Raw genomic sequence first — 24,658 nt, 5'->3', positions numbered from 1 at the left:
AATGATCCTGGAAAAACCTCAAAGATAACTGTAAAAAAAGAATTTGAATCTTCCCAAGACGAGTTGGTTGAAAAGTTTGCCATTTTGCTCCGGAAGTTCAGGTGCCATCTCTATAACATCAGGCAGCAATATGCTTTCTCACGGGCCCTGAAGCTGAACCTCTCTGCAAATGAATGCACAGTCCATATTGACTTCTCAGAGAACTATGTCTGCAAGTACAGCAATGAAGTGCAAGCTGTCCACTTTGGTGCATCACACCAACAGACCACATTACACACTGGGGTTTACTATGTGGGTGGAGTATCTGCTCCTACGTCCTTCTGCACTGTATCGGCATCCAGACTGAAGGGACCACCTGCCATATGGCAACATCTGGAGCCCATCCTGAATGAAATTCAAAAGCAACACCCACATGTGACAACCATCCATTTTTTAAGCGATGGTCCCTGCACACAGTACAAGCAACGGGGTAATTTTTATCTCTTTTGTAAGAAATATTCAAGACGGGGTTCACAGGAGGAATCTGGAATTTCTTTGAAGCCAGCCATGGGAAAGGTGCCCCAGATGGTGTGGGTGGCACATTGAAGAGGACCGCTGACAGGCTTATCAGCCAAGGAATTGATATTCCCACAGCTTCATCCCTGTACCAAGCTCTGAGGGAGGAACAATCAAAGGTGAAATTGTTCTACATACAGGAGCAAGCTGGGGAGGATGCAGTGAAAGAAATGCCAGCTGATCTTCCAGCTATACCATCCGCAATGAGGCTCCACCAGGTGGTCACTCTATCTCCTGGTGAAATACTATATCGTGATATCAGCTGCATGTGTTCTGCAACAGGAAATCTGGAGTGTGACTGCCAAAGGACCAAGTACTTCAGCTTTAACCCCCCAGATGACCAATCACACAGCATAACCAAAGTACAGTGGCACGGTCAAGAGATTGTGGGGAGATGGTGTGCCTTGCTGTACGATCACACTATCTACCCAGGGATCATCCAAGACAAGAATGAAACCCACTGCCAGGTGAAATGTATGCATAGAGTGGGGGTAAACAGATTTTTCTGGCCGATAAGGGATGATCTCCATTGGTATCCCTTTAAGGATATTCTGACCCTGATTCCTCCACCAGAGAATGTTACCTCACGCCACGTGGCTATTACAAGAGAGGTATGGGATACTCTTGTCAACCATGAAAATTAAATCTGTTATAACATCAGGTTTCTCAGTTCATGACTGTTATTGATATGCCAAGTCATTTTATGGCAGTTTTTTGGCCAAATGTTATTTGACTATTTTTAAGTTTGTCCATTGACTATTTGACCAGATCCAGGTTGTGGTCCTTTTGACATGTTCACTTTTTTTGTCAGAGCCATCCTGTTTATCCTTCATGAAGAAAGATATATTAAATATGTTAAACAACATTACTGTGATCCTGAGTATTTATTTGTCCCATTTATGTCTTGATCCACAATCAAAAGTAATGTGTCCCTTCAACCCTGTTACTTTGTGCAACCCTGTTACTCTAGTTTCAACCCTGTTACCGTATCATTTTTATTAAAATAATCTTTAATGACTGACAAAGATTTAACTTATTGTCCTTCTAATAGTTTAAATAGTTTCATTTCAGTTGCATTTCAGGAAATATTGAAAAATAAATGTTGAAATTAGTAAAATAACAAATGACAAATGAAAAGTTGGGTAAGCTAGATTTCAAAAGTTGCTTAAATTGATATAAGTCAACAATTATCTGGAATTAAATTAGTATTTGAATACAATTTTACTTTTTTTATTTAATTGTAAATGATTTATTCAATAATATTTTTGAAATATATATTTTTCAGGTGCCTATCTGTAACAGGGTTGCACCAAACACAGCACATAACAAATAAAATATCTCATAAAAAGTGTACAGTTGATGGTTGAGCTGGACGAATCAAATTATATGATGGTTTATTACCTGTTTTTCTTGAACACATAATAAAAAATAACAAAATAAATGTTCAGTTTTTCAAAAATGTTGATGCCTAAATTGTCCTCCAATTCTGGAATGACCCTTATGTTTTTATGTAGTTGTGAACTCTGTTGCTGCTGTTACACAAGCTTTATGAACTGGAATTTTGTACCTTAATTGTCAACTTTAAATACAGTATAAAAAAACACACTTTTATCCAAAATGACATACAACTGATGTGACACAGTGCTTGTGCTGGCTGTGGTGTAAAGAACAGTGAATTAAATTCTGTCTTTTGGAGTGAAGAGGGCTTTCTTCACCCTGTGGTGGCATCAGCCATTTTCTATATGAGTGGTCTGCTGGAGCAGCAGAATCTCAGCCGTGGACAGGAAGAGACTGGACAAACTGGTCAAGAAGGCCAGCTTTGTTCTAAGATGTTCACTTGACCTGGAAGAAGAGAAAAGAGAATGATGGACGAGCAGTCTCTGATGGAAAGCAATTGCCACTATCCTGGCTGGACTGTAGAGCTCCTTCAATGTCAGGATCCTTCACCCAAAATGAGTGAATTTTGCAGCAGCAGTAGTGAAAGGAATACAGAGCTATAATATATTATGTATAGTTTTGACATACTATCTCTATATTCCTTTCACTGTTGTCTGCTGCTATGCACTGTAAATTTCCCCATGGCACAAATAAAGGAATTTATCTTATCTTATCTTATCTATAGTGGCTCAAATGTGTTTGACAATGTATACACTACTCACAAAAAGTTAGGGATATTCGACTTTTGGATGAAATTAATCTAAAATGTAAAACGTTGATGCTACAGTGATATTATATCATGAAAGTAGGGCGTCTAAGTAGAAGCATGCAATAGTAATTTCCTCATCTCACACAATTTATTGAAACAAAAGCCACAGTGGTGGGTATACCACACCAAAAAATGTCAATGTCTCAATATGTCATTTGTCCTTGAGCATCAATTACAGCTTGACAACAACGCGCCTCATGCTGTTCACAAGTTGAATTCTTGTCTGCTGAGGCATGGCATTCCGCTCTTCTTGAAGGGCTGCCCTCAGGTCTTTGAGGTCTCTCTGTGTCTCTGTTACAATCTGCTAATGACTGTGACTCTTTCAGTCTATGTGTTTGTTACAACCTGCTGATGACTCACGCTCTAAACTCAGTGGAAACTTCCCTCTGAGAACATCTCATCTGTTTGAAGCCTTGCAATTGCTGTGTAATCCTGTTGATCGATTGTTGTCATCTTGGTCTCATGATGTCAAAATGTGAAGACGACAGTTTAAATACAAATTGTCTTTGAATGAGAACATTTAGTGGTCACTTCATGGATCACTGATAGACACTTTGTGATTTTTGCAGTTAATTTTGAGATAGCTGGGCCAAATGTGCTATCTCATATGTGGGCCTCTTTAGGCTCACATCCAGATAAGCCAGAAACAATTATGCCATAACTTTGCTAAAAGTGGCTCGATTGTGCTTCACAACCTATGGACCACATCTACTTTAACATATGTGGGCCACTTTTGGCTCACATCCAGATTAGTCCATGCTAACTTGCCATATTTCAACCAAGACTGGTCCAAATATGTTTTAAGATAGCTGGGCCACGTTTGATACCTTTTATGTGGGCCACTTTTGGTACACATCCAGATTAGTCGATGCTAACTTGCCATAATTTAGCCAAAACTGGCCCAAGATAGCTTGCCCGCATTTGCTTCATCATATGTGGGCCAGTTTTGGTTCACTTACAGACTGACCGTTGTCACTCTGCCAAATATTTGCCAATTGTGGGTCATATTTGTTTTGTGATATTCGGGCCAAATTCAGCATTTACCACATGGGCCACATTAGGCTCACATCTGTTTCGTCCGGGCCAGAAGAATGCCCAAAGTGCCGGATCGTTGCCTGATGTGGCCAACATCCGTATGCTATCTAGGGCCCTATAAAATCCTTTTTATTTTTTCCGAAATTCCGTTTTTTCCGTTTTAATGTTTGTGAATCCTGTTTTTTAACCTTTTACTTTTATTTTACTAACAAAAACAGTGTGTTTTTGCAAAACAACATTTCACCTGACACATAGAAGTCCTTTGGGAACTGCTCGGCTCTGTACTGAGGGGTTAGTGTCGAGTTTTCAAAGTTTTGCGCCGACGAAGACAGAGCCATGGCCAGCCGCTTCGCCTTGCTTACATTGTTTTGAAGTGGGATGGACTCAGTGTGCTTCCCTCCATGCAGTTTTCCCCAGACATACGTTCCTCTTCCACACGAAAACAGCATTTCAGTCAAATTATTGCGTTAAAAATAAATTTCTTTTTAATCGGCCAATTCCGCGATTGCGGATATCATAGGGCCCTACCGACGAGATCTCATGGATAATCGTGCGGGATGTACTTTCTATATAGAAAACCACAAAACCAACACATCCATTGGGAGGAGTAGTAGGGGTGCTGACCTGTTGATCTGCCGTGTCGTTTTCAAGGTATAGTGCTGGGAAATATGATCTGCTGTGAACATGGTGTATTTTATTTTGAAAATCAGACGTCTTTATTTTGTATTTGTGCTCGACTTCCTGTCCCGCACAATCTGCTCTGTGCTGAATTGCTGCGCAGTGATCCAGCATCCGGCAAAAATAGAAGCTCTGCGTATGTCCTCCGGACGGTCGAGCCGTTCCGCAGCCATGACGGAGCCGTTCTGCAGCCGGTGGGAGTACACACTGTGGCTGTGTTCGAAACCGCATACTACATACTACCATACTACACACTTCTATACTACATACTTCCATCCTACACACTACACACTAAACGACCAGATAGTAAGCAGACCTTTACACTGTAGTAAAGTACACGATAACCCACAAGGCATTTCGTTCCTACCCGAGCTGAAATCAGCAGACTGAAGCGGATTTCATTTTAGCTCTAACTCTGTAAATATACCACTTTATCGACCCTTCTAACCTTTTTAGGCGAGTAAGTAGCCCTTTAAATCCACAATGTGACGCTAATTTGTCCAAATAACACCTGTTTAAAGTTTTGGTCTTGCGAATTCGGAGCTAGCCGTAGCGAGTAAAGCACTTCCGGTTATTTTCACAAAATAAAACACCCGTTACCTTTTATTATTAACAAAACCATAACGATGGAATTGGTGCTTTTATTTTGAAAACAGGAAGCGAACATACCCTCGCTGTAGCTAACTTGAAACCACCGAGGTGGTGATCTGTGACGTTTGTATTTCGGGGTTTTTTCAGAAGTTGTGTTGCATCTTGGGTAATGTGAGTGTGAGTAGTCAGCTCTTGATGCATACTCCGCATTTCTGGTGAATCTAGTAAACCATCCAGGAACTTCTCACATACTCTAAATCACATACTACGCAGTTGAAACACACTACATACTTCAAATGACGTCCGAGTTAGTACAAGTAGTAGGAAAGTATGCGGTTTCGAACATTGACTAGAATGGAAACGGATCGGATCCGCTGCCGTGCCGGAGCGGAGACGGACCACAGACGCATGCGGTGGAATTTAGGGTAATAAAGATCACTTAAAACTGGTCACTGGTGTTCTGTGCTGCAACTGGGTCCTACCACCTCCACCAGTTACAGGCATCATGGTGTGGTATGCCGGCTGCTCAGCCAAAGACAGAAAAGCCCTGCAGGGGGTCATTAAGTCTGCACAATAAAATCATTGGCTGTCCCCTGCCCTCCCTGGAGGACATTGCAGACTCTCAGGGGCTAAATCATGTTGGACTTGAGCTCTCTTTACTAGCTAATCTTACACTATGTGTGAGCTGAGTCCACATGTTCGTTTAATAAAGCAATAGGAGAAGATATTCGGTCTCAATACGCCATTTTATTTAGCAGTAAATGAAAAAAGCATACAGAGCTCTGGGTCAAGATCTTCCTATCCCTGACGAACAACAAAGTTGACTGACTATGCTCTCCCTGACCCAGTCTTAAATACTATACAGAATGTTTATGCAATGTGTGGTGTGTTGTCTTCTTCTGATTGGCTGTTGATCTGACTCCATCGTCCGCCTTCTCACATTCCAGAGGGGTTTTCCAGGTAGGAGGTTTGACATACTCTGAGTCTAACCCTGAACTCCAGTTCCAGAACAGCTGATCTGAATTAGTTCAATCAACTCTGAGTATGTTCACCTTGAGTTTAGCATGTGCATGACCACTATAAAAAGCCATCATCAATGGAGCCCCAATCTCTTGATTCACCATAGCATGGAGGAAAAAAAGATAGTTATGTCACCTCACTGGAGCTCCCCCTGCAGGCCTGTGGTTAATATGAACATATATTTCACAGCTGTCTCCTTTACCTCGATCTCCTGCAGTTAGGGCCACTTATTTAAATCTGCCTGGGTGAGAATGTTTCTCCTTGTCACAGGAATCTTGTCTTGGGTATATAACTTTGGCAGTGGCAGGTAGGTATCATCCACTATATGACTCACCTCTAGACCAGTCAGCTCATAGCTCTTAACTGTTTTCTCTGTTCCCATAGTCTACAAAAGAACTTCAGTTCTGCAGCCTCTATTATTGAGCTTCCTCATGAGGTTCTCCGTACAGAACGTGTCAGTGCTGCCCGGATCCAGGAAGGCATAGGTAAGTACATCTTTATTTCCATTACGAACTTTAACCCTCACTGGAACTATGGCGAGTATACAGTCTTTACCAGCCCCAGTTCCTTCTCCAAGTGACACAAGAGCACTGCTGATCGATGTTTCCTCGGGTTTAGCTGCAAAACTGTTCAGCTCCGCCTTGTGAGCATCTGTCTCAAATTTGGGAGATCTCTTTATGTGCAGAATAGTGGGGTGTCTGTGAGACTGTGCATATATCTTCTGACAGTCAGCCAAAGTGTTTTGCCAGCACCAAAGGAACATGAGGTGTCCATATGTGTGCTGGGGTCCAAATGACTTTAATGGGTGTTTTCTCAGGTGTGTGTGTGCTTTGCTGCAGAGAGGAGGAGAAAAAAAAGCATCTCCCAGACTGTGCTCTGTGTGGGAGTACAGTGTAGGAACGGGAAAAAAACCCCCAGCAACATAAGCACATATGAGCACATTTTACAACATAAGAATTCAAAAACAACTTGCAACAGGGGAGGGGGAAAGGGAGGAGGAGGTGTTCCAGCTCAGACAGGCAGCCAGCTGCAGCCTTTCAGCGCCACCAGCGGACCCCGCCTATCGCACTGGGGGGTGAAAGCGGCAAAGGTGTGGGATGGGGGGGGGGGGGGGGGGTAGGGAGATGTTGCATATGTGCACGTGTGTAAGTGTCCATGGATGCGTGTGTGTACATAAGCCTGGAGAGTAGCTTTGTCTAGCTTCACATTGAGTGCCTCAGTTCGTAGGGTGTCATCGCCATAACACAGCAGGTTGCCATGGAGACGTCCTTGATCGTGTCTCAGACCGAGTCAACAATCAACAGGTGTCCGTGTAGAAGGGAGAAAGGAATAGGAATACAGGGCGTCTCACTGCAGCGATCTCATGGGGAGTTGTTCCAGCAGTGGCCTTGGCCAAGGCCGGTGCTGTGGAGGGCCGGAATGCAGATTAGATTTATTGTTTGGTTTAGGGCGAGTAGTTGCATTTCAATAGACACGACTTACTCTGTATGTCCATTCTGGTCTTCAAATCGATCCATTCGCCTTTGCAAAGCCGAAAGCTTCTCCAAGATATTTCCCATGTTGCGGTTAATGACCACAATCTGAGCACTAACAGCTCTGTCCAAGATGTTTTCCATATTGTGGTTAATTACCACATTCAGAGTGTTGACAGCTCTTTCCAAGGTATTTTCCATATTGCGGCTTATAATCACAGTCTGAGTGCTAACAGCTAGGCTCACTCCATCAATCATGTCGGGCAGCTTCATGGGGTTTTGGGTCACCGTCCCCCCGAATTTTTCGATACACCAGGGCAATGCCTAATCCAATCAGCAGATAGCCTGTTATCATGGTTCCGAATATGTAGAGATTCTCAACGTTCTCAACGGAAAGAATCATGTAGCCAGCAGCGAAAGTTCCGTCAGGGCAGACAGGTTACCCCAAACCCGAGCTTCTCGTCGAGAAAATTCTGTCAATTGCGTTGAGAGACCAGTTGACCAATTCCATGATTTTAGATTTTGAGAGCAATGCAGAGAGAGGCTCCCAAAGTTTGAGACAAGACAGGACGAGACATAAGAGAGGGAGAGGTGCGTCTGCCTTCGTTGAGAGCAGTTGAGCCTTCTCCATTTCCAGTGCATGTTTCCTTTTTAAAGCTGCTGCTCAGGCTAGCAGTGTAGCCTTTTCTGTGGCAACTTTAAGATGGGCTGAGTGGTTGATCCTGCCTTTAAGACTTGTGAACTCTTTGAAACATTGGAAATACTGTCCTTGGGTTCAATGAGTGACTGAGGATCTGTTTGAGAACTTTTCCGGTTTCCAACATCCTTCAGGAAATTTTCAAATGTGGATATTTTTGGCTCATACCAATCAATTCTCTCTTTTTCCTTTATTTCCTCAGACAAAAACATTTGGACTACATCATGAACCTGCTTAAAGTCATTCAGTGATTTTCGAAAAAAGGCTACAGATTCATCCACTTTCTCAATATACCCTCCAGTTTCCATTAAGGCTTTTATTTCATTCATTTTGCGCGTGCACGCTCTGAGTAATTTAAATCTCTCCTCAGCGTCAGCAGCATCAACCGGCATCTTATCAGCATCCATTATTCTTTCCGTCTTTATTTCCAGATCAGATCAAATTATTTATCAACACTGTTCCTTTACTTGTTTGCAGAACTCATTCATATTCCTTGTCCATTCACAAACATTTGATAAGCATCTGATCCCGTGAAGCACGTTGCATGTCATTCATAATTTCGAGTGCAAGTTTTACTCACGAGTCCACTGAGGCCGATGCATGTGTTTGGGTCAATAAAAGTCCTGCGCTTGTTCCGTTGAGTTTGATAATCCCACATATCCACAGGTTGCAGTGTTTTTGGACAAAATGTGGCGGTCTTTCTATGGGTTTCGGCTGCCTTCCTTAATTCAGAGGAGACCTGCGGTCCTGACGCGCTCCAATAAAACAATCACTGTCTGGTTTGGATTGAACAGAGATTTTATTCCATTTAGGATGGTGCAGTGTCCACAACAAAAACATGGGATAACAAAAAAAGAGAGCGGTCCAAAAACAATACGGCTCTCCCCTGTCTCATCAACAACACCTGTCACCCGCTCCTCTATATGTCATTTCCTGGGAGGAGGACCTCATCATATAAACATTTTAGACAGTTAAACTAAACATAAACTTAGAGCCATTAATTATTTCATTGTCCATAATGCCGTATTATTAAACATAACAATAATCAAACTAAATATGCAGAAATGGCTCTAATAGCACCACTCCACTGACTTAGCTTACCTCACTTTGTAGCATACAGGTGAAAAAGTGGTGTAACGTATTTGGAAGCAGGTAAAAATGAAATAAAAAACATAAATCAGAAAAGTAAGGCACATTTTGCTGGGCCATAATTGTACCTCGCTTTGATTTTATTCATAGTTGACGTAGGCTATTAAACAAAGTAAATATTAATTCAGTGGCTATTTCAACATGTAGTAATTTAAACCCCCAACAGAAAGCTGTTTAACACATATGTCCTCTCATCTAATATCCTGCTTAGTAGATTCACATTTGACACTATTTTAATTATACATATTGGAGTCATTGATTTTAAGACTAAAATGTGACGATGTGTACAATAAAATAATTAAAAATAAGATTAACAAGAAGGCAGATATGGCCGGAGAATGTTAAGAAATGATTGAGTGTAATGAAAGGTGATACCGTTCTTCCTTCTTTTATACAGTCTATGGTTCTAACAGATATTCATCTCTGAATGAAAGCACATCCAATTGAGCTCTGAATACATCTCCAGACATAAGGCATTGAGAATTAATTCTGCCTCGATATCTATCAGATTGCGAAGAAATGGACCATCCATGTCTGGCAGCTTGCTTCAGGTAGGAGGAGACAGGTAGAAACTCAGGGTTTCTTAAAGAAAATGTTCACAGAGTCAGTTACCATGGTGACTGCCTCAGTGTTTCAGTTACTTTTCTTCCTGGAACTGATCATTTAGAGTTTCCTTCATCTCAGGGTTAACATACTCTGAGTTTTCACATAACCCGCTCTCTGGAATACCCCCCTGGATATGTGACTTCATGTGACTTCATGTGACCCCCTTAAACAACGTCTGGTGTAATGAGATTGTTCCTTTTTCTGAAACTAGAGAACACAAGACATCCTGTATCCATGCCTACACGGCAGTAGCCCCCCCCTTGTTGTTTTAATGTCTTCTTTGCCTTCAGAGATAACTACTTCTTCTCATCGTTAGTACATACTAATATATGTTCACAGACCTTGATATTGCTAGACATGTTCTGTTCTGCCTTTAAGGGTTCCTCCTGCTAAATGATAACTCACATGTTTTGCAAAAGGTCAACTGTCTTCAATACTTTTCCACTGTCAACAACACACTTAATGCTTTCAAACTGTCACACATAGCACCACATTATCATATGAAACAAACAATAAGGTAATTAATCCCATTAGCTGATACTTTAGCATTTGTCAATTCATAGCATAGTCTAACTTTAGACATGTGAGACCATACTTGACTACAGAGACTGCCATCTTTTTATGCATGCTATGATCTCTCACATCTCATACTGTTACACAAGCTGGTCTCAAGCAAGTACAACTCTGAAACCAATAGAGACCCTCTACAAGCAGACCTTAAAAACACTAGACCAGAAACCTATCAACTATCACTACTGCCATATATTAACAAAATATAACTTATTTAATTTGACAGCTTCTTACAGTTTTTGGATGCCTGTCTCATATTTAGTATGTTTGGACAGACAGTCACCTCAGTACGCGCCTCAAACTTCTGGAATAGTCTCCCTACTGATGTAATAGAGTGCTTCAAAAACAAACTGAAGAGATGGATTATAAATAACCAAAACTTTAATCATAACTAGACTACTATATAACCTGCACTGTAATTTCTCTGTATGTCTAACATCTTGTATGTCTGTCTGTTTTAAACAACTTGTTGTTCTAACTGTGCTGATTTGTCACTCTGTTGTTGTAAGATAATTACTGGATTACTTAACTTCAGTAATATTTAAAGTAAGAGACTGAGAACAGAAGTCGTCGAACAGCCAACTGGGATCTTTATTGATGACACAGCCAAACACTGCAGACATCAATGAAACATCAACAGCAGAATAGTAAAAACAGAAAAAAACAGCCCGACTCACGCCCCTTCAGACTCTTTATACTACTATTGGCGTGTGGGTGTCATTTGTTATTGTGTGTGCGTATCAGGTCAACCTAACCCGGTGTGTTCCAGCCAAGATTCAGTTTCCTGGAATTCTAAACAACTTTCTCCTAAGTGTTGATGTCCTGAACTCCTTATAAGGCTTGTTACGACATCCCCAAACTGGTCCAACTATTGACCTTTCGCCTCTGCTGTTGTTCTCACATTTTACTATGACTTTTTTTCAAATTTAATTTAATTTATTTTTCTTTCTTTCTGTCCTGACCTGCCAAGGGACAACGGATGAAAACTAGCTATTTTAACTAATTCCAGTGCATTTGCATTTTAATTTGAAATGTTCATGAATGTACACTGTCCCTTTCTAAATAAATAAACTAAACTAAACTAAACAGGGCTAGGAAGATCCTATCTGACCCATCCCACCCCGTCCAAGACCTCTTCAAACTTCTGCCCTCCGGCAGAAGATACAGGGTCTTGAGGAGCTGAATACACCAGCTCAGAAACACTTTTTATCCTTGGGCTCCTATCAGGCTCCTGAACAATTAACCCCCCACCCCTCAGCACCTTGTAAACCATCGCACAACGAAGGAAACTAACAGTATCCAACATCTATGTCATGTAACTTATGCAATATGTGGGACATGTGCAATAGACTTTGTGTGTGTGTGTGTGTGTTTGTTGTTTTTATGTATAATATTTATTTTGACTTTTTATTGCACCAAGGGAAGAGAATCCCGAACCAATCTCGTTGTGACACCTGTTGTACAATGACAATAAAGGATATTCTATTCTATTCTATGAACAAGCCTCAGTTTACTGTATTTTGCTCCACATTAAATCTAAGAAAAACTCCAACAGTCTCTGCCTGCTTGTTTTTATTTTTTTTCATAGTTCTACCACAGGACTATTTGAGTTTTGTCCAACTGTGTGAAAGTTGCTGATTGCTGTGTGGATACTAGAAGCTATTGTGCAACATTTGGAATTCCTTCAAATTTAGGCAAGAATTAAAAAGATGTAGTGAGTGTGTTTTTTGTTGTACAGAATTCACAATATACAGACTGTGCATGTTTTTACTGATAGATCAAATTAATTTGAAACTAATGGAAACTAATTCCAAGTCACAAGGTTGAAATGTGCAAACTTAAGATTTCTTAACTGTATACAGTCTTATATCAGGTGTGTCCAGTGATTGTCAGGACCTACTAGTCAAAATACAGTAATTGAAATACCTTCAAGAGTAATAAACAAAGCACTGAGATCACATTCATTCAGGTTCCTGCTCATATAGGACTCAGAGTGGAAAAACTAGCCAAACAAGCAGTTTGAAAAGGAAACAGACATTCATATTAAACTCTCAAAGTCAGAGAGGAAGGGCATTCTGTGGAAATTATCATTAAAGGGTGGCAACAGCACTGGGATCAGTAGATAAGGGGAAGAGATTTGCATTTGATTCAAAATAGACTAGCCATAGTGATAAACAGGGGAGCAGGCATAAGAGAGGAGGTAATAATAACTAGATTAAATATAGGACTGTTAAGGCTAGACTATTGAACCCAAGTGCAGAACACAGACAGTGCACAGTGAGTAAAATTGAAATATTGTTTATTGCTGCGCAGGTAGCTGGAAATTTGGGGGCTCAGGCATAGGCGTAAAGCTGGGCCAAGCAGGGGAAGGGGATGCTGAGAGGAGCCAGGTAGTGTGGTATCCAGACAGGAGGGAGTTATGCAGAGCCCATGAGGGAGACAGACAAGGCAGGAGGTCTGGAGACAGCGCCTGGAGTCAGATGGAGGTTAACTGAAGCCACAGGGAAACAGGTATTAGATAAATGCAGATTACTGGCAGAACAGTAACAATATTCAAAAGGTTGGAGGCGTGACAAACTGCATGGACAAAGTCCACGATCTGGGAAAGTGGAGTCTGAACTGAGTCTTTATGGAAGGACTAGTGATAATGGGTAGCAGCTGGTTGCCTGACTGGCAGAGAGAGAATGTGAAGTTAGGAATTTACGATCAGTCAATCCTAGGTAATCTTCTAATCTTCTTATCTACCTTCGGGATTAGAGCCACATCTGATTGTAAACGTTTATGACTGATATGGGATGCTCTTTGATGAAGATAATAACATGATAGAGAGTGGAAATGTTAAAGTTGACATTCCAGATGTTGGTCAGTAGAGTATTTGTGTTTGAGGAGAATAGCATATGTAGTGTATTTTCTGCTACAGATCTATATATAATGTATTTCTAATATTGTATTTCTAAGCATTTCTAAGCTAAAAGTTCTGTGTCTGTGGAGGCCTTAAAGTATAGTTTATATAACAGTCAGAGTCTTCATATGGGCCTTAATCTGTGTAAACTTGATATGAACCTTGGTTCATAATAGCCATAAGTCTGGGGAGGACAGCTGGTACCATCCTGTATAATGGTCATTAATATCTGGAGGAAAAAGGAACTTCGACTTGTTCTTTGATTCAGTCTCCTTCACTCGGGGTGACATAAGTTAAAGGTCACCACAATCTGTATGCTCTTCTCCTCAGCTGATTATTCAACCAGCATAATTGAAGCTTGACTTGTGGTTTGTGTATGTTCCAGATTTACAAATGTCTCATTTAGCAGACTAGACCATCAACACAACAGCCTGTGAACATCAAAGATGAAGATTAGGATTTCCTCAACTGAGACAGCCCCGGAATTCACACCCTGAGGTGAGTGGCAAGCATAATGTAAACAGACATCACCTCACCACTTGATATCACAACTCTTCAATGGGATGAGTCAGTCACAAGGAATTTAAAGATACATATGGACATACAGAAATGCAGAAATCTTCAAACTATACATACATATGTATATAGCAGAATAGTACAGTATAGAAGTGCAGAAGTCTCTGAAGTTACTTGAATTATTTGAGGTTTGCATTGATAGTTGCATTATTCTTTCTCAGTGGTATAAGAGCAACATTAAACTTAAGCATCAAAAATGATCACAAATGACCTCTTAATTATAGGGGCATTTGCCTTATCCGCAAATGTATCCATTGCTCTTTAATCAGATACTTTTAGATGATTTAGAAAGGAAAGATTTGCTGGTATATGAGCAAGATAGCTTCAGAAAAGCTTGAGCATGTTTGATTTAATATTAATACTTACACTGTTACATCAGTCGTCAGAGCAAGAATTGAGGAAAATTTGTCAACATTCATATGTTTCATTGACTCTCAGTAGCCGTTTGATCGGGTAAATAGAGACCTTCTTCACAGTTGATTTCTAAATTGAGCAGCTGGTGGATGATTTTACAACGCCATTAAGTCTAAAAAACATATAGACAGTTTACTCTCATAAAACATGCACAGGTGTGTGTTTGCGTGCTGTGCACCGGTAAAACACAACACAGCCGATCAATTAACACAATGCACTATGATTCAAAAGTGCAAGCTTGTTCTTCTGAGTCATGCCTGTGTAGTATGCAGTACTACTACTACTACTACAGCAGATAGGTTTTATACTGTTCTTTACTTGAGCTTGTCTCAGCCACCTTCCATAACTGGCAGACATATTCCATAGATAGCATCATAACGGTTTCTCAAATCCCTTAATCAGTAGACAAGCAGAAGTTTACTCCTCGACCTGTATCTGACCCTCCATCACACATAGAGTTGAACTCTCTTTCTGCCAGCAAAGCATCGAAACAGGAAGTATCAAAACAGTCATGTAAAAATAGGAACACACACATTGTATGACTTAAGACATCTGAATCACAGTATAATCCTAATTAACAATAACCAAAAAATGGTCGGATTGGGAACCCATATATGCATAATGTGTCAGCGTTGCATTTAGTGTTGCTTGAAATGACCAGGGCTCAGCTAGTGTTACCTTTTAAAAATCATCGATTTCCTGGGATTCCCTGGAAAATTGGCTTCTTTTCCCAGGATTTAAAATGTCTTATTTTCAGGAAAAATATTAATCCCTAGTGCGCATGCGTGACCAAGTGTACCGTGCTCAAGCACACCTCTTAAGTTAATGATTTAGCTTTTCCAATGAAATGGAACCTATAGGAGAAGAGATTTCATTGTCTGAGTACTACTTTATGCTGATGATACAATTTTATTGGTGGAACATGAAAAAGATCTACGGAAAGTTCTGGATGAATGTTGCTGATAGTTGGGACTAATTATCAACGAAGATCAATCAAAAATAGTACATTTCAGGCAGTCATATGCTGACCAGTATTTAGTTTTCATTTTGCAATCTCATTCATAATGAGCATATCAGTGTTTTTATTCATTGAGCAGGAAGGGAGCTGGGATCAGTGTTGAGCAAAATAAACCATAGAAAGATCTTGGATTTTTGTGTATGCTATGTTTCTGATAATGCATCTGGAATTTGGGGATTGTATGAAGATGTGAATTGTAATACCAAATGTTACACAGCTATTCAATGGGTTTTGGGAGTTCAGAAAGTTACAATAGTTTTGTCCATCAGTGATGATAAATTTAGGACACCACATGTGAGTGTCCTAAAATTCTGTTTAGGTGACAGTCACATAGTTTGAGGTGATTACACAGCTGATTTTGTGCACACTCATCCTTCTTAACTTGACTTAGTGTCATATAAGGTAAGCATGTGAGTGGTGATGTGTGTGCTACCGGCGCAACTGGCAGGTTTATTCTAAAAGGTGCAGACTCTGGAGGAAGAGCCACAGGGGATGCAGGAAGAAGATAACTAGCCTTTATGGGAAATTTGGAACCAGGCAAACTTGTAAGCCAAAATAAACTGCTAAACAGGAACCCCATGACTTTGGGGAGGAGGGACAGGACTGTTGCAGCTGAGAGACAGGCGACTGCTGCAACAGGGGATGGTTTCACATCAGCAAACAGGGGATGGTTTCACATCAGCAGGGACAGAAGATGGTTGCATGTCATCCAGGACAGGAAGTTGGTGTGGATGTTTAACTGACAACTGGGAACCAGAGGCTGAGCCATTGGAACAGGGAATGACTGCATGTCAGCCGTAACACTATATAACACCAGAAACCAAGAGAACAAACAGAAAGAGTAAAAAAAAAAACATGGCCATGACGGTGTGACTATAGAGTAAACACAACTATCATACACAATGTCCCTTGAGTTACTTCATCTTTTCTGGCACATGTGCAAAATCAATATGTCCTCAGTCCCTGCCATTTTTACAAAACTGCATTCACTAAGACCCTACACTCAACACTCACTCTTGGTTAGAAAGGCAGACAATATGCCCACTAGGATTTTACATATGCCCACTACAATATAAACTAAATAAACTAAAAGGACCACTTTCTGGTTGTTAGTGTAGTATAAAATGGTTGTCTCTTGATGTGTTGATGAAAAAGAAGGAGACCACCACTGACACATCTCACTTGTATATTTAAAATAGTTTATTACAAAAGAGAACAGTGTCAAACATCCAATCTTGAGAGAGTCCCTGGTGCTGATCTGAGTCTCTCTCCCTACTCCAGTTTTGGCACCACTATATATAGTTTCATATATCTCTAAAAACTCAACAACAATTGATCTGTCAGGAAAAAACAAACAACCTCTGGCCCATAAACTATACCAGACTTTTAACTTTTCACCTAAGAAATACCTAACCTTTAACCTAAGAAAAACTTAAGAAAAACATGTTGGAATGTCAAAGGAATGTCAATGTAAAATGTGACAAAAACGCGGCCTTACAGCAAGAGGCATGCAATATTAAATGTATGAGGATAGATCTTTAGCTGTGTGTATTTGTGCCTCTAATAAATTGTCATGAAACAGAAGAGTGTTCAGTGTGTGAGTTAAACATCCAGTAATACAGAAAACTGTGCTGTTTGGTAATAAAGATGTGGCTTCACCTGTGGAGAAAATGGAAACCTCTGACACAATAATGACAGGAAATCAGAAGAATAAACTAGACGGAGCAGCTAGTAATGTCTAGCCTCTGGCCTCTCTACTCCTAAGCCATTCAAGATGACTGCCAGATGGTAGGGTTCCTGTTTCCATAGAAAAAGGGTTCAATCTAATGACCTGACCTGGCCTCTTTGCGCAAAGATAATAAAGACTCACAAAGGTGTCTTAACTTTACTTGAATTTATTTCAAAATCTCATCAAGTAAGGTTTTTTCCATGACAATGTAAAAGTAAAGTAGGATCAAATGGTTGGTTTTATCATTTTAAAACATGATTATGAAGTAACTCCATTGTTTTTGCAGGAACCCTCCAAAAACTGTGCGTCTTGTGCGAATTTGTGTATATAAATGTATGTCTTCTGGCTATTTACCATTGGCTGTAATCAGATCACCTGATATGTTTGACCAATCACAGATAATTTCTTTGTTCCTTCATAGACTATTGTAAAAAAAAAAAAAAAAAAAAAAAAAAAATGTGGAGAGGGAATGGATGACTCTGGTGAACATTCAGTTTTTTTGTCTTTCTATTTTTTATTTTGAGATTTCTGATATTTGATTGTGTTTGTTCTTCCTCTTCAAATATGCTATGAATCTATATACTGCCTGAGTCACCAATGCACCACAGCAGGAAAAAGGCAAGAGAGAGGAGAGCAGTCCCCAGTAGGTCTCCGAGGGCTGTGAGGTAGGGTATTGAGTAACTGTCAGGGTCTTTTCCCCTCCGCCACAGACAGTGGATCATACAGTCAGCTGTACACAGCAGGAAGAGGACCTGAGAGACAAAGACATGAGAGAAGTTGTCGAGCAGCAATAAAGTCTGCAGAAGGCAAAATTACCATGACAACTTACTCACCTGAATCAGGGATGCAGACAAGAAAGCGACAATGAAGAGAGGACTTGGCAAAGTGTGGCCTCCTTTCATCAGGTGAATGGTGTATAAGAAGATAAGCTGACCGGGAATGACCAGAAAAAGCAGAATCTGGGCAGATCGATGGTTTGCTCCTGCATGACAAAGCTGAACATTAGAGTATGTATGACCCTTATTTAAATGATAAAAACTTTTGACACTTACCTGAACCAAAGAAAGTGCGAAAAGGGTTGTAGCAGGTCTTACGGTCCTCTGGAACTTCTCCAGTTGAGTAGTTCAAATGCAAATTGGTAGAAATACGACTAGACTGAATGGAGACAAGGTTTCCTCCAATACCTGATTATAGAAGAAGAGACGGGGGTAGGTCAACAACTAGGCCATATTTACAAGTGCGATTTTGGCTAATCTGGTGGTTAAAGGTGCTAAAAACCTTCTGAACCCCCGCCCCCCCAGTGTGTTTCTGCTTTTTACCTTGCGATTGTTGAGACAAAATATAAAATAGTTAGAGTCATGTTAACTTTCCAGAGTTGTAACAAAGTAAGAAACAGGGGAGGGGAGTTTCCGACCCTTTAAGGTCAACGTCTGAACATAAACATGTACCAGTTGGAGCTTGTTTTCTTTAGTTATGTCTTCTTTTTCTATGAGCTTAGACACAGACATCTGATGAACTTGCCATAAACAGACAGCCTCTATTCCAAAGGCACATGCAGGTTATGTAAAGGATGGGTTTGATGTGATTTAAAGTGCAAAGTTTAACAGAAATGGAAAGGTTGCTTTTGTTGGTATAGGATTTCGTATTTAAGTCAGATAATTTAGGTGTATAGCGACTATATAATGTGTATAGCCACATTCACCATCTTAGTTTAGGGTGTGTAATGGGAATTCTTATTATTCATCTTCTCTGATACTCAATCGTAAGCATTCACTGTCTTAAAGATTACCTTGTTCCAAATGAGTAATTATGTCATATGATTAGATGTGTGTGTGTCATAATCTGCTGACCATGACACCACTTATGTTACTTGAAATGCTGATTGAGTAAACATCATGTATATTAAAATCTACTGCTTAACCATTGTCCTGATTGTACACACATTATGACGTGCCTTTTGTGCTGACATTATTCTGATGGTGGAACAAGGTCATCCTTTTTACAAGAATGTATTGTATGTACATTCTGTACATACAATACATATATCTGACAACTTCGCCTGCTCTGGACTCCTTCTTGCCATCATACACTCGAGACTGCAAGGACTGCAGGTCTGCAGGCGCCAGAATCAACTCTCAGAAAGACAACGAACCACTTTGTGTTTTTAAATAAAAAAATTGCCAGAACTAAGATGGTAAACATGTTACATTATGCAGGCATTATTGTGTCCATAAATGTACTTTTAAAACTCTAAAAGCAAAAAAAATGTTGGACAAAAAGAGCAACTCACCATTTATGACTGGAGCATAAACTATAATTCCTCCCAGGTTTGGATCTGACACAGTTTTGTCCAGAATAAGTCCTCCAATACTGAAAGAAAGACACCAAAAACATGTTTTTATGAGTTCTACATAAACATAAACTTTACATTAACATGCTCATCCAAAGAAAAGGGACTAATTGTGAGAACTATTTTTCTTTGAAACATTTTGTTTGACTTGCCAGTTCTTTAATAAAAAAATTGCTCCTGCTTAAATCTTCATGGTATTTAATGCATGTTAGCATTTAGGCTAGACTGGATACAGTAACAGTGATGAAATAAAATTCATAAAGTTGCTAAATAAACATGGAGGTAAACAACAGCACATGGCATGCACTGTGTACTCATGATTTGTGATTCAATCTGTTCACTGTCCTCTTTCCTTTGGCAAAACTGTGGAAGGGAAGTGAACACACGGATGCACACCCTTTCCTTAGGAGTTATATTTACACAAATGTGTCCTGTTTTCACCATTTCTCACTGATCACATAATTAACCAGAAAAAGGCTAGAGTGAGTGTTGTGAAATGTTATTAGAGTGGGGGAAAATGCCCAGGGGTGTAAACATCCTATATAAGCTCTTGTACGTCTCTGTGTTATCAGAACTTTGTTTGATGCTAATATGTTTTTCTGCAGGCCTGTCCTCAATAACTGACTGTGACATTTCAAGGTCTTCTCTGATTCGTGCTCGATGCAGACGGATGGAGACTAAATTCTGTTTATATCTATCATTTGCTCAATATATCAACATTAAATATTTCATGACAATATGAAGGAAATTTGTCTTTGTTATGGCTGTAGAATAAAGACATACAAACAAAATATACACTAGCATTAAAAAATACACACACATATATTGTATATATACTGTGGTATGAACTCTTTGCCTGTAAAGAGCACATCATATTATGATGTAATATGTAGTGCAATTCCTTAATAGCATATACATGACATTGTAACATTGTAAAAACCTGTGGTAGGTTACAAAACAGTTAAAGCTTACTAATATTATACATTTCAAAATTTATAACACAGCTTAATGTACAAAAAAGGAAGTACTCTGAATGTGTATGAGTAAGAAGAAGAAGAAAAGGACAGTTATAAGGCTGAGATGAGTACCTGCTGATGAACATTGCTGTTATGATTGGTTCCCAACCTGTGTACAGCAGGATGTGACTACCTGGGTGTTTAGAGGACATGACCACCCAAAGAGGGACCAGGCACAACAATAACAGATCCACCAGGTATAACACATAGGGATACAGGTCTGTCAAGAGGAAAGGTCATTATTTATTGCTTCATTTTAAACGAGGATTCACTCTAAAACTTCTCTGGATCTCTGATCTTTATGGAGGAGTTATATCAATGGTCACAAGTGCCATCTGTTGGACAAAAGTGACAATTACATGACTTCTGGCTCTTGAAACGACTTGTTTATCACTGTTCCTGTGTGTTACATAATCAGATAGTCCAGCCAACACATCTGGTTCTCATCGTTGTTTACCTATGAAGGAGTAAAACCACTGACTGAAGCCAGCCAGCAAGGCAAGAGTGATGAGATCACCAAAGCTGGCTGCCATGGGTGTGGCCACATTGTCAGGGTTGATTCCCATCCGCTTGGAGCCAATAATCACTCCCACCATGATAATACCTGGGAGACATAAAAGTGAGACAAAGATCATGATCTTTGAGGTGACATGGAGTCAGTCCTGATGGGGATCATTTTATCAAAAACTGATTAAACAGAGAAATGGTCTGTATCTTATTTCCATTTCAACTTAAGTGAAACTAAAACATTCTTCAGTTCTCCATTTACAATTGTCGTCTTGTCAGTTAAAAAGGAAAGTAAAAATGATAAACATTATACAGAACTGATTTGAATGCCTGTTGCCAAAATCCAGTGGTACATCTTTACATTTCTCAAATAAGAATGTGTTTTAGCTTCTTTGCAAGGAAAACACATTGAAGAGGAAGCTTTAGGGGGCATAAATGAAAGAATGAATTGGTCGTAAAGGCTTATACAGAGTCATCAATGAAGAATAATGTAGCGTGGAAGGCTGCCTCTGAACAAAAAAAGAGAATTAGAACAGATTTCACAGGATCCCAGAGTTACCCAGTGCCTGTGTCATAAGTGATTAAACTTTTTATGTAACCAATTTTTTATTTCATTTTTCAAGTGGAAGCAAAGTACAAAGTAATTAGACAGTACATTTGCAGCAGGCATAAACAATATAATCAATGATGCACACATGTACATGTGACTTGAACACAACTAATTAAACTTAATGAGGATTCCTGAGATCACAGGCAAAAAAAAAAGGGTAAGATGTGGGATGTCAAAAAGATTGAATAGATGTGATGGTGGAATGTGTAGAGATGTTTTGCATCTGTCTCAACTTGTTCACATTCAAGGAGAGGTGAAGGAAAAAAGACAAAGGTGATGGCAGGTTGTGTTGTTACCTTGCAACAATGAAGCCACAAAGGCAGTAGAGACACTGGTTGAACAGAGAAGAATTGCGTGATTATAGGGCATCTTTCCCTCTGCCATCCAACCCAACAAGATCGCCAGCAGGGAGGCTAAAAGGCCAAGCACGGTGGCTTGTAGCTGTAAGATGAGGGAGGTAGTAAAAAACATCCACAGTCTAGCCTGGTATTTTAGAGTATAATGTTGCAGATAAACTGTTAATGATACAGATGTGTCACTGGTGGGTGACGTATATTATTAGTTTTCATAGATGACATTAATGTACCTGCTTGAGTGCCAAATTCCCAACGATCAACATCCACTTTTCTCTGGCAAGCTCCATTTTTCCTGCATTCACCTGATGACATTAGATAAAAATTGTTCACATTGTGAATTAATATCAATTTATATTATACATAGATGGCCTCCAAAGTAGTGTTGTTTGTTACTTTATACTCTATGCAGAACATCAGTATATGTCAGCTGTCTCTTAGGAACTCTGTGACCATAACACAGTAAACAATATATGTAGATGACTGATTAACATGTTAATGGATGATTATCATGACAACATCTGAGTATTATAGTATCTACTTTTACAGGAGAACGTGACTTCATAATTGTTGGACTAATGTGTCCTGCAGGGTATTGTGCTGCAAGTTGATCCACTGCTGCAGTTTTCACAGGTCCGTGAGGAGTTTCACATGAGGACAGAAAACCCATGATGCAACAGGGCAAAAATATAATTCTGAGAAAGAGACCGTAGTTAAAACCTATTATTATTATTCACTTTCACTGTAACTCTTTTGCGTATTTTCCATTTATTTTGCACCCATTTTTATTGTGTGTGTGTGTGTGTGTGTGTGTGTGTGTGTGTGTGTGTGTGTGTGTGTTCACGTGCCCACACTCACAGCAGTTGAGAGTCTGGAGGCCAGAGTCATTTCCAGGTTCCCCTTCATGCCTAACACAGCAGGAACCAGAATGAAGATCTCTGTGATTTCCTGGAACACGTCCCAGCTCTGCCATGAAAATACACACAGGGTGCAAAAAATAGTCGGCACCAACACACAATAAATTACCTTTTTTAAAGTGAAGGTGATTTAAACTAAATGCACACATGTTGAAATTTAGACAAGTTTTAGTTTATTTCATGATTTGCTTATTTCTCCAGCAGTTAGTTATTTCTGCAGCACAATCTCATCTTTCTGTCCCATGTATTTGTTTCCCCTCTCTTCATCTCTCTATTTACTTCCAAAAACAGAAAGTTTTCTGAGCATAAACTTCTTAATTTAGCTCCCATGCTCTTGTAAAGACTAGAAATGATGACCTAACCAAACATTTAATCTCATTTAGTCTCACTTAGTCTTCTTCAGCTTTCTCTCATTCCCTCACCTGAACCACCTCAAGCAGCATCCCAGCAGAGACTGTTCCAAGTCCAGCCAGCAGAAATGGCACCAGTATCTGCAGCACCATGGAGCAGACTGTCTCGGCAGGTGCACCGTCACCATTTGGATCCTTTGCTTTTATGGATTCACTGAACCTTGACCCACTGTAAAGTTCATTTGGGAGCAGAGAGTCTGTCTCAGTGTACGTCCCGAGAGTGGTGTTGACTGGTGAAATGGTCTCATCAGAGTTAAATTGTCGTGGACTTGCCGAGTGTTGTGGTATGGACTGATTTGATCTGTGTTGTTGGCCGGGGCTTTTTCCCACAGAGCCACCTGGGGACATCTGCTCATCCTTTGACTCTGGCACAACCATGGTGTTAAATTGGGTCTTGGCAGAATATTATTCCTGCTGCTCCAGCTCCTGAGAAACAGCAGCAGGTACACTGGTGACAAATAGTTGACCTAAAGAAAAATTGATACCAATATTGAACTAACAGCACTGACCACCTAAACAGTATGACCCTGAACCAGTAATTATCCGCATACACCACCACACACCAGAAATGTCCCCAAATACAGGCTGTGTTTCTGACAGCAAAGACAACAATAACTGCACAGAAGCACAAATTAAGCAGAAATGTGGGATGTATAACAGTAGTAATAGCTGGAAAATGCTACATTTAAACATCTCAGCATTAAATAGTTACAAAAAACTATATCAGAGAAATGAAAACTGACTCTTTGGCATGTAGAAAACTTTGCTGTTGCATAAGGCTGTTTCAGAGTCATCTGATGGCACAGATTGCTTGCATTATCATTCTTCATGCCTGCTTCCCATCAGCAGTACTGAGGTCATGTTGTCCGACAGAGACAATGGTCTTAAGAGAGAAGACCTGGTATGAAACAGCTGAGGTTACAGTTATAAGAGTAAATGAATTGGGCACAAAAAACAGACTTGTCAACATTGTGTGTTAAAATGTATCTAAACTAAGGAAGCTAAATTCATCCTTGCAAGCTTGTGTTATATTGTCTGATGCTAAATTGAGGAACGGTAGAAGATCTGGATACCCGAACCACTAACAATACATGGAGGGTAATTCTTATTAAGATTTACAGCAGTTCCATATTTGTTAAACATCTGCTTATACAATTTAAGATTGTACACAGACTGCCCAAACCAATCCCAGCACAAATAAACTGACTCATATACCTCTAGCTATTTGATGTGAGGTGATAAGGTTCTGTTCATGCTGCATTATATTCGCATATCTT

The 24,658-nt window shown here is 40.0% G+C and overlaps 2 protein-coding genes across 2 annotated transcripts in view; one reads left to right on the top strand and one right to left on the bottom strand.

Moving 5' to 3' along the window:
• cry1b (cryptochrome circadian regulator 1b) overlaps positions 1 to 9,662 on the top strand; it is a 144,432-nt gene extending 134,770 nt beyond the window's left edge. The window contains exon 12 of the transcript XR_008321436.1: positions 9,375 to 9,662. The gene's annotated coding sequence lies outside the window, so the exon portion shown is untranslated. The remainder of the gene's footprint in view (positions 1 to 9,374) is intronic.
• Positions 9,663 to 17,793: 8,131 nt separating this feature from the next.
• slc41a2a (solute carrier family 41 member 2a) lies at positions 17,794 to 23,759 on the bottom strand. Its single transcript, XM_053319000.1, has 10 exons — positions 23,394 to 23,759; positions 22,913 to 23,020; positions 22,288 to 22,359; positions 21,998 to 22,142; positions 21,042 to 21,188; positions 20,657 to 20,804; positions 19,509 to 19,588; positions 18,271 to 18,402; positions 18,052 to 18,200; positions 17,794 to 17,970 (listed from the first exon to the last, which is right to left on the bottom strand). The coding sequence occupies exons 1-10, from the start codon at positions 23,757 to 23,759 to the stop codon at positions 17,794 to 17,796; spliced, it is 1,524 nt and encodes a 507-aa protein (XP_053174975.1).
• Positions 23,760 to 24,658: the final 899 nt, after the last annotated feature.

This window comes from Scomber japonicus, chromosome 5, assembly GCF_027409825.1.
Source record: "Scomber japonicus isolate fScoJap1 chromosome 5, fScoJap1.pri, whole genome shotgun sequence".
Classification (NCBI taxonomy): domain Eukaryota; kingdom Metazoa; phylum Chordata; class Actinopteri; order Scombriformes; family Scombridae; genus Scomber; species Scomber japonicus.
This window is presented reverse-complemented; position numbering and strand designations above follow the sequence as displayed.

Bases quoted from the DNA above. Each gene is read 5' to 3' on its own strand.
- slc41a2a (XM_053319000.1), bottom strand. From the start codon at position 23,759: ATGGTTGTGCCAGAGTCAAAGGATGAGCAGATGTCCCCAGGTGGCTCT. The intron at 22,360-22,912 runs GTGAGTGTGGGC...TAATGTCATCAG, and splicing joins CCTCCAGACTCTCAACTGCT to GTGAATGCAGGAAAAATGGA. The intron at 18,403-19,508 runs GTGAGTTGCTCT...TTCTATAATCAG, and splicing joins TTATGCTCCAGTCATAAATG to GTATTGGAGGAAACCTTGTC.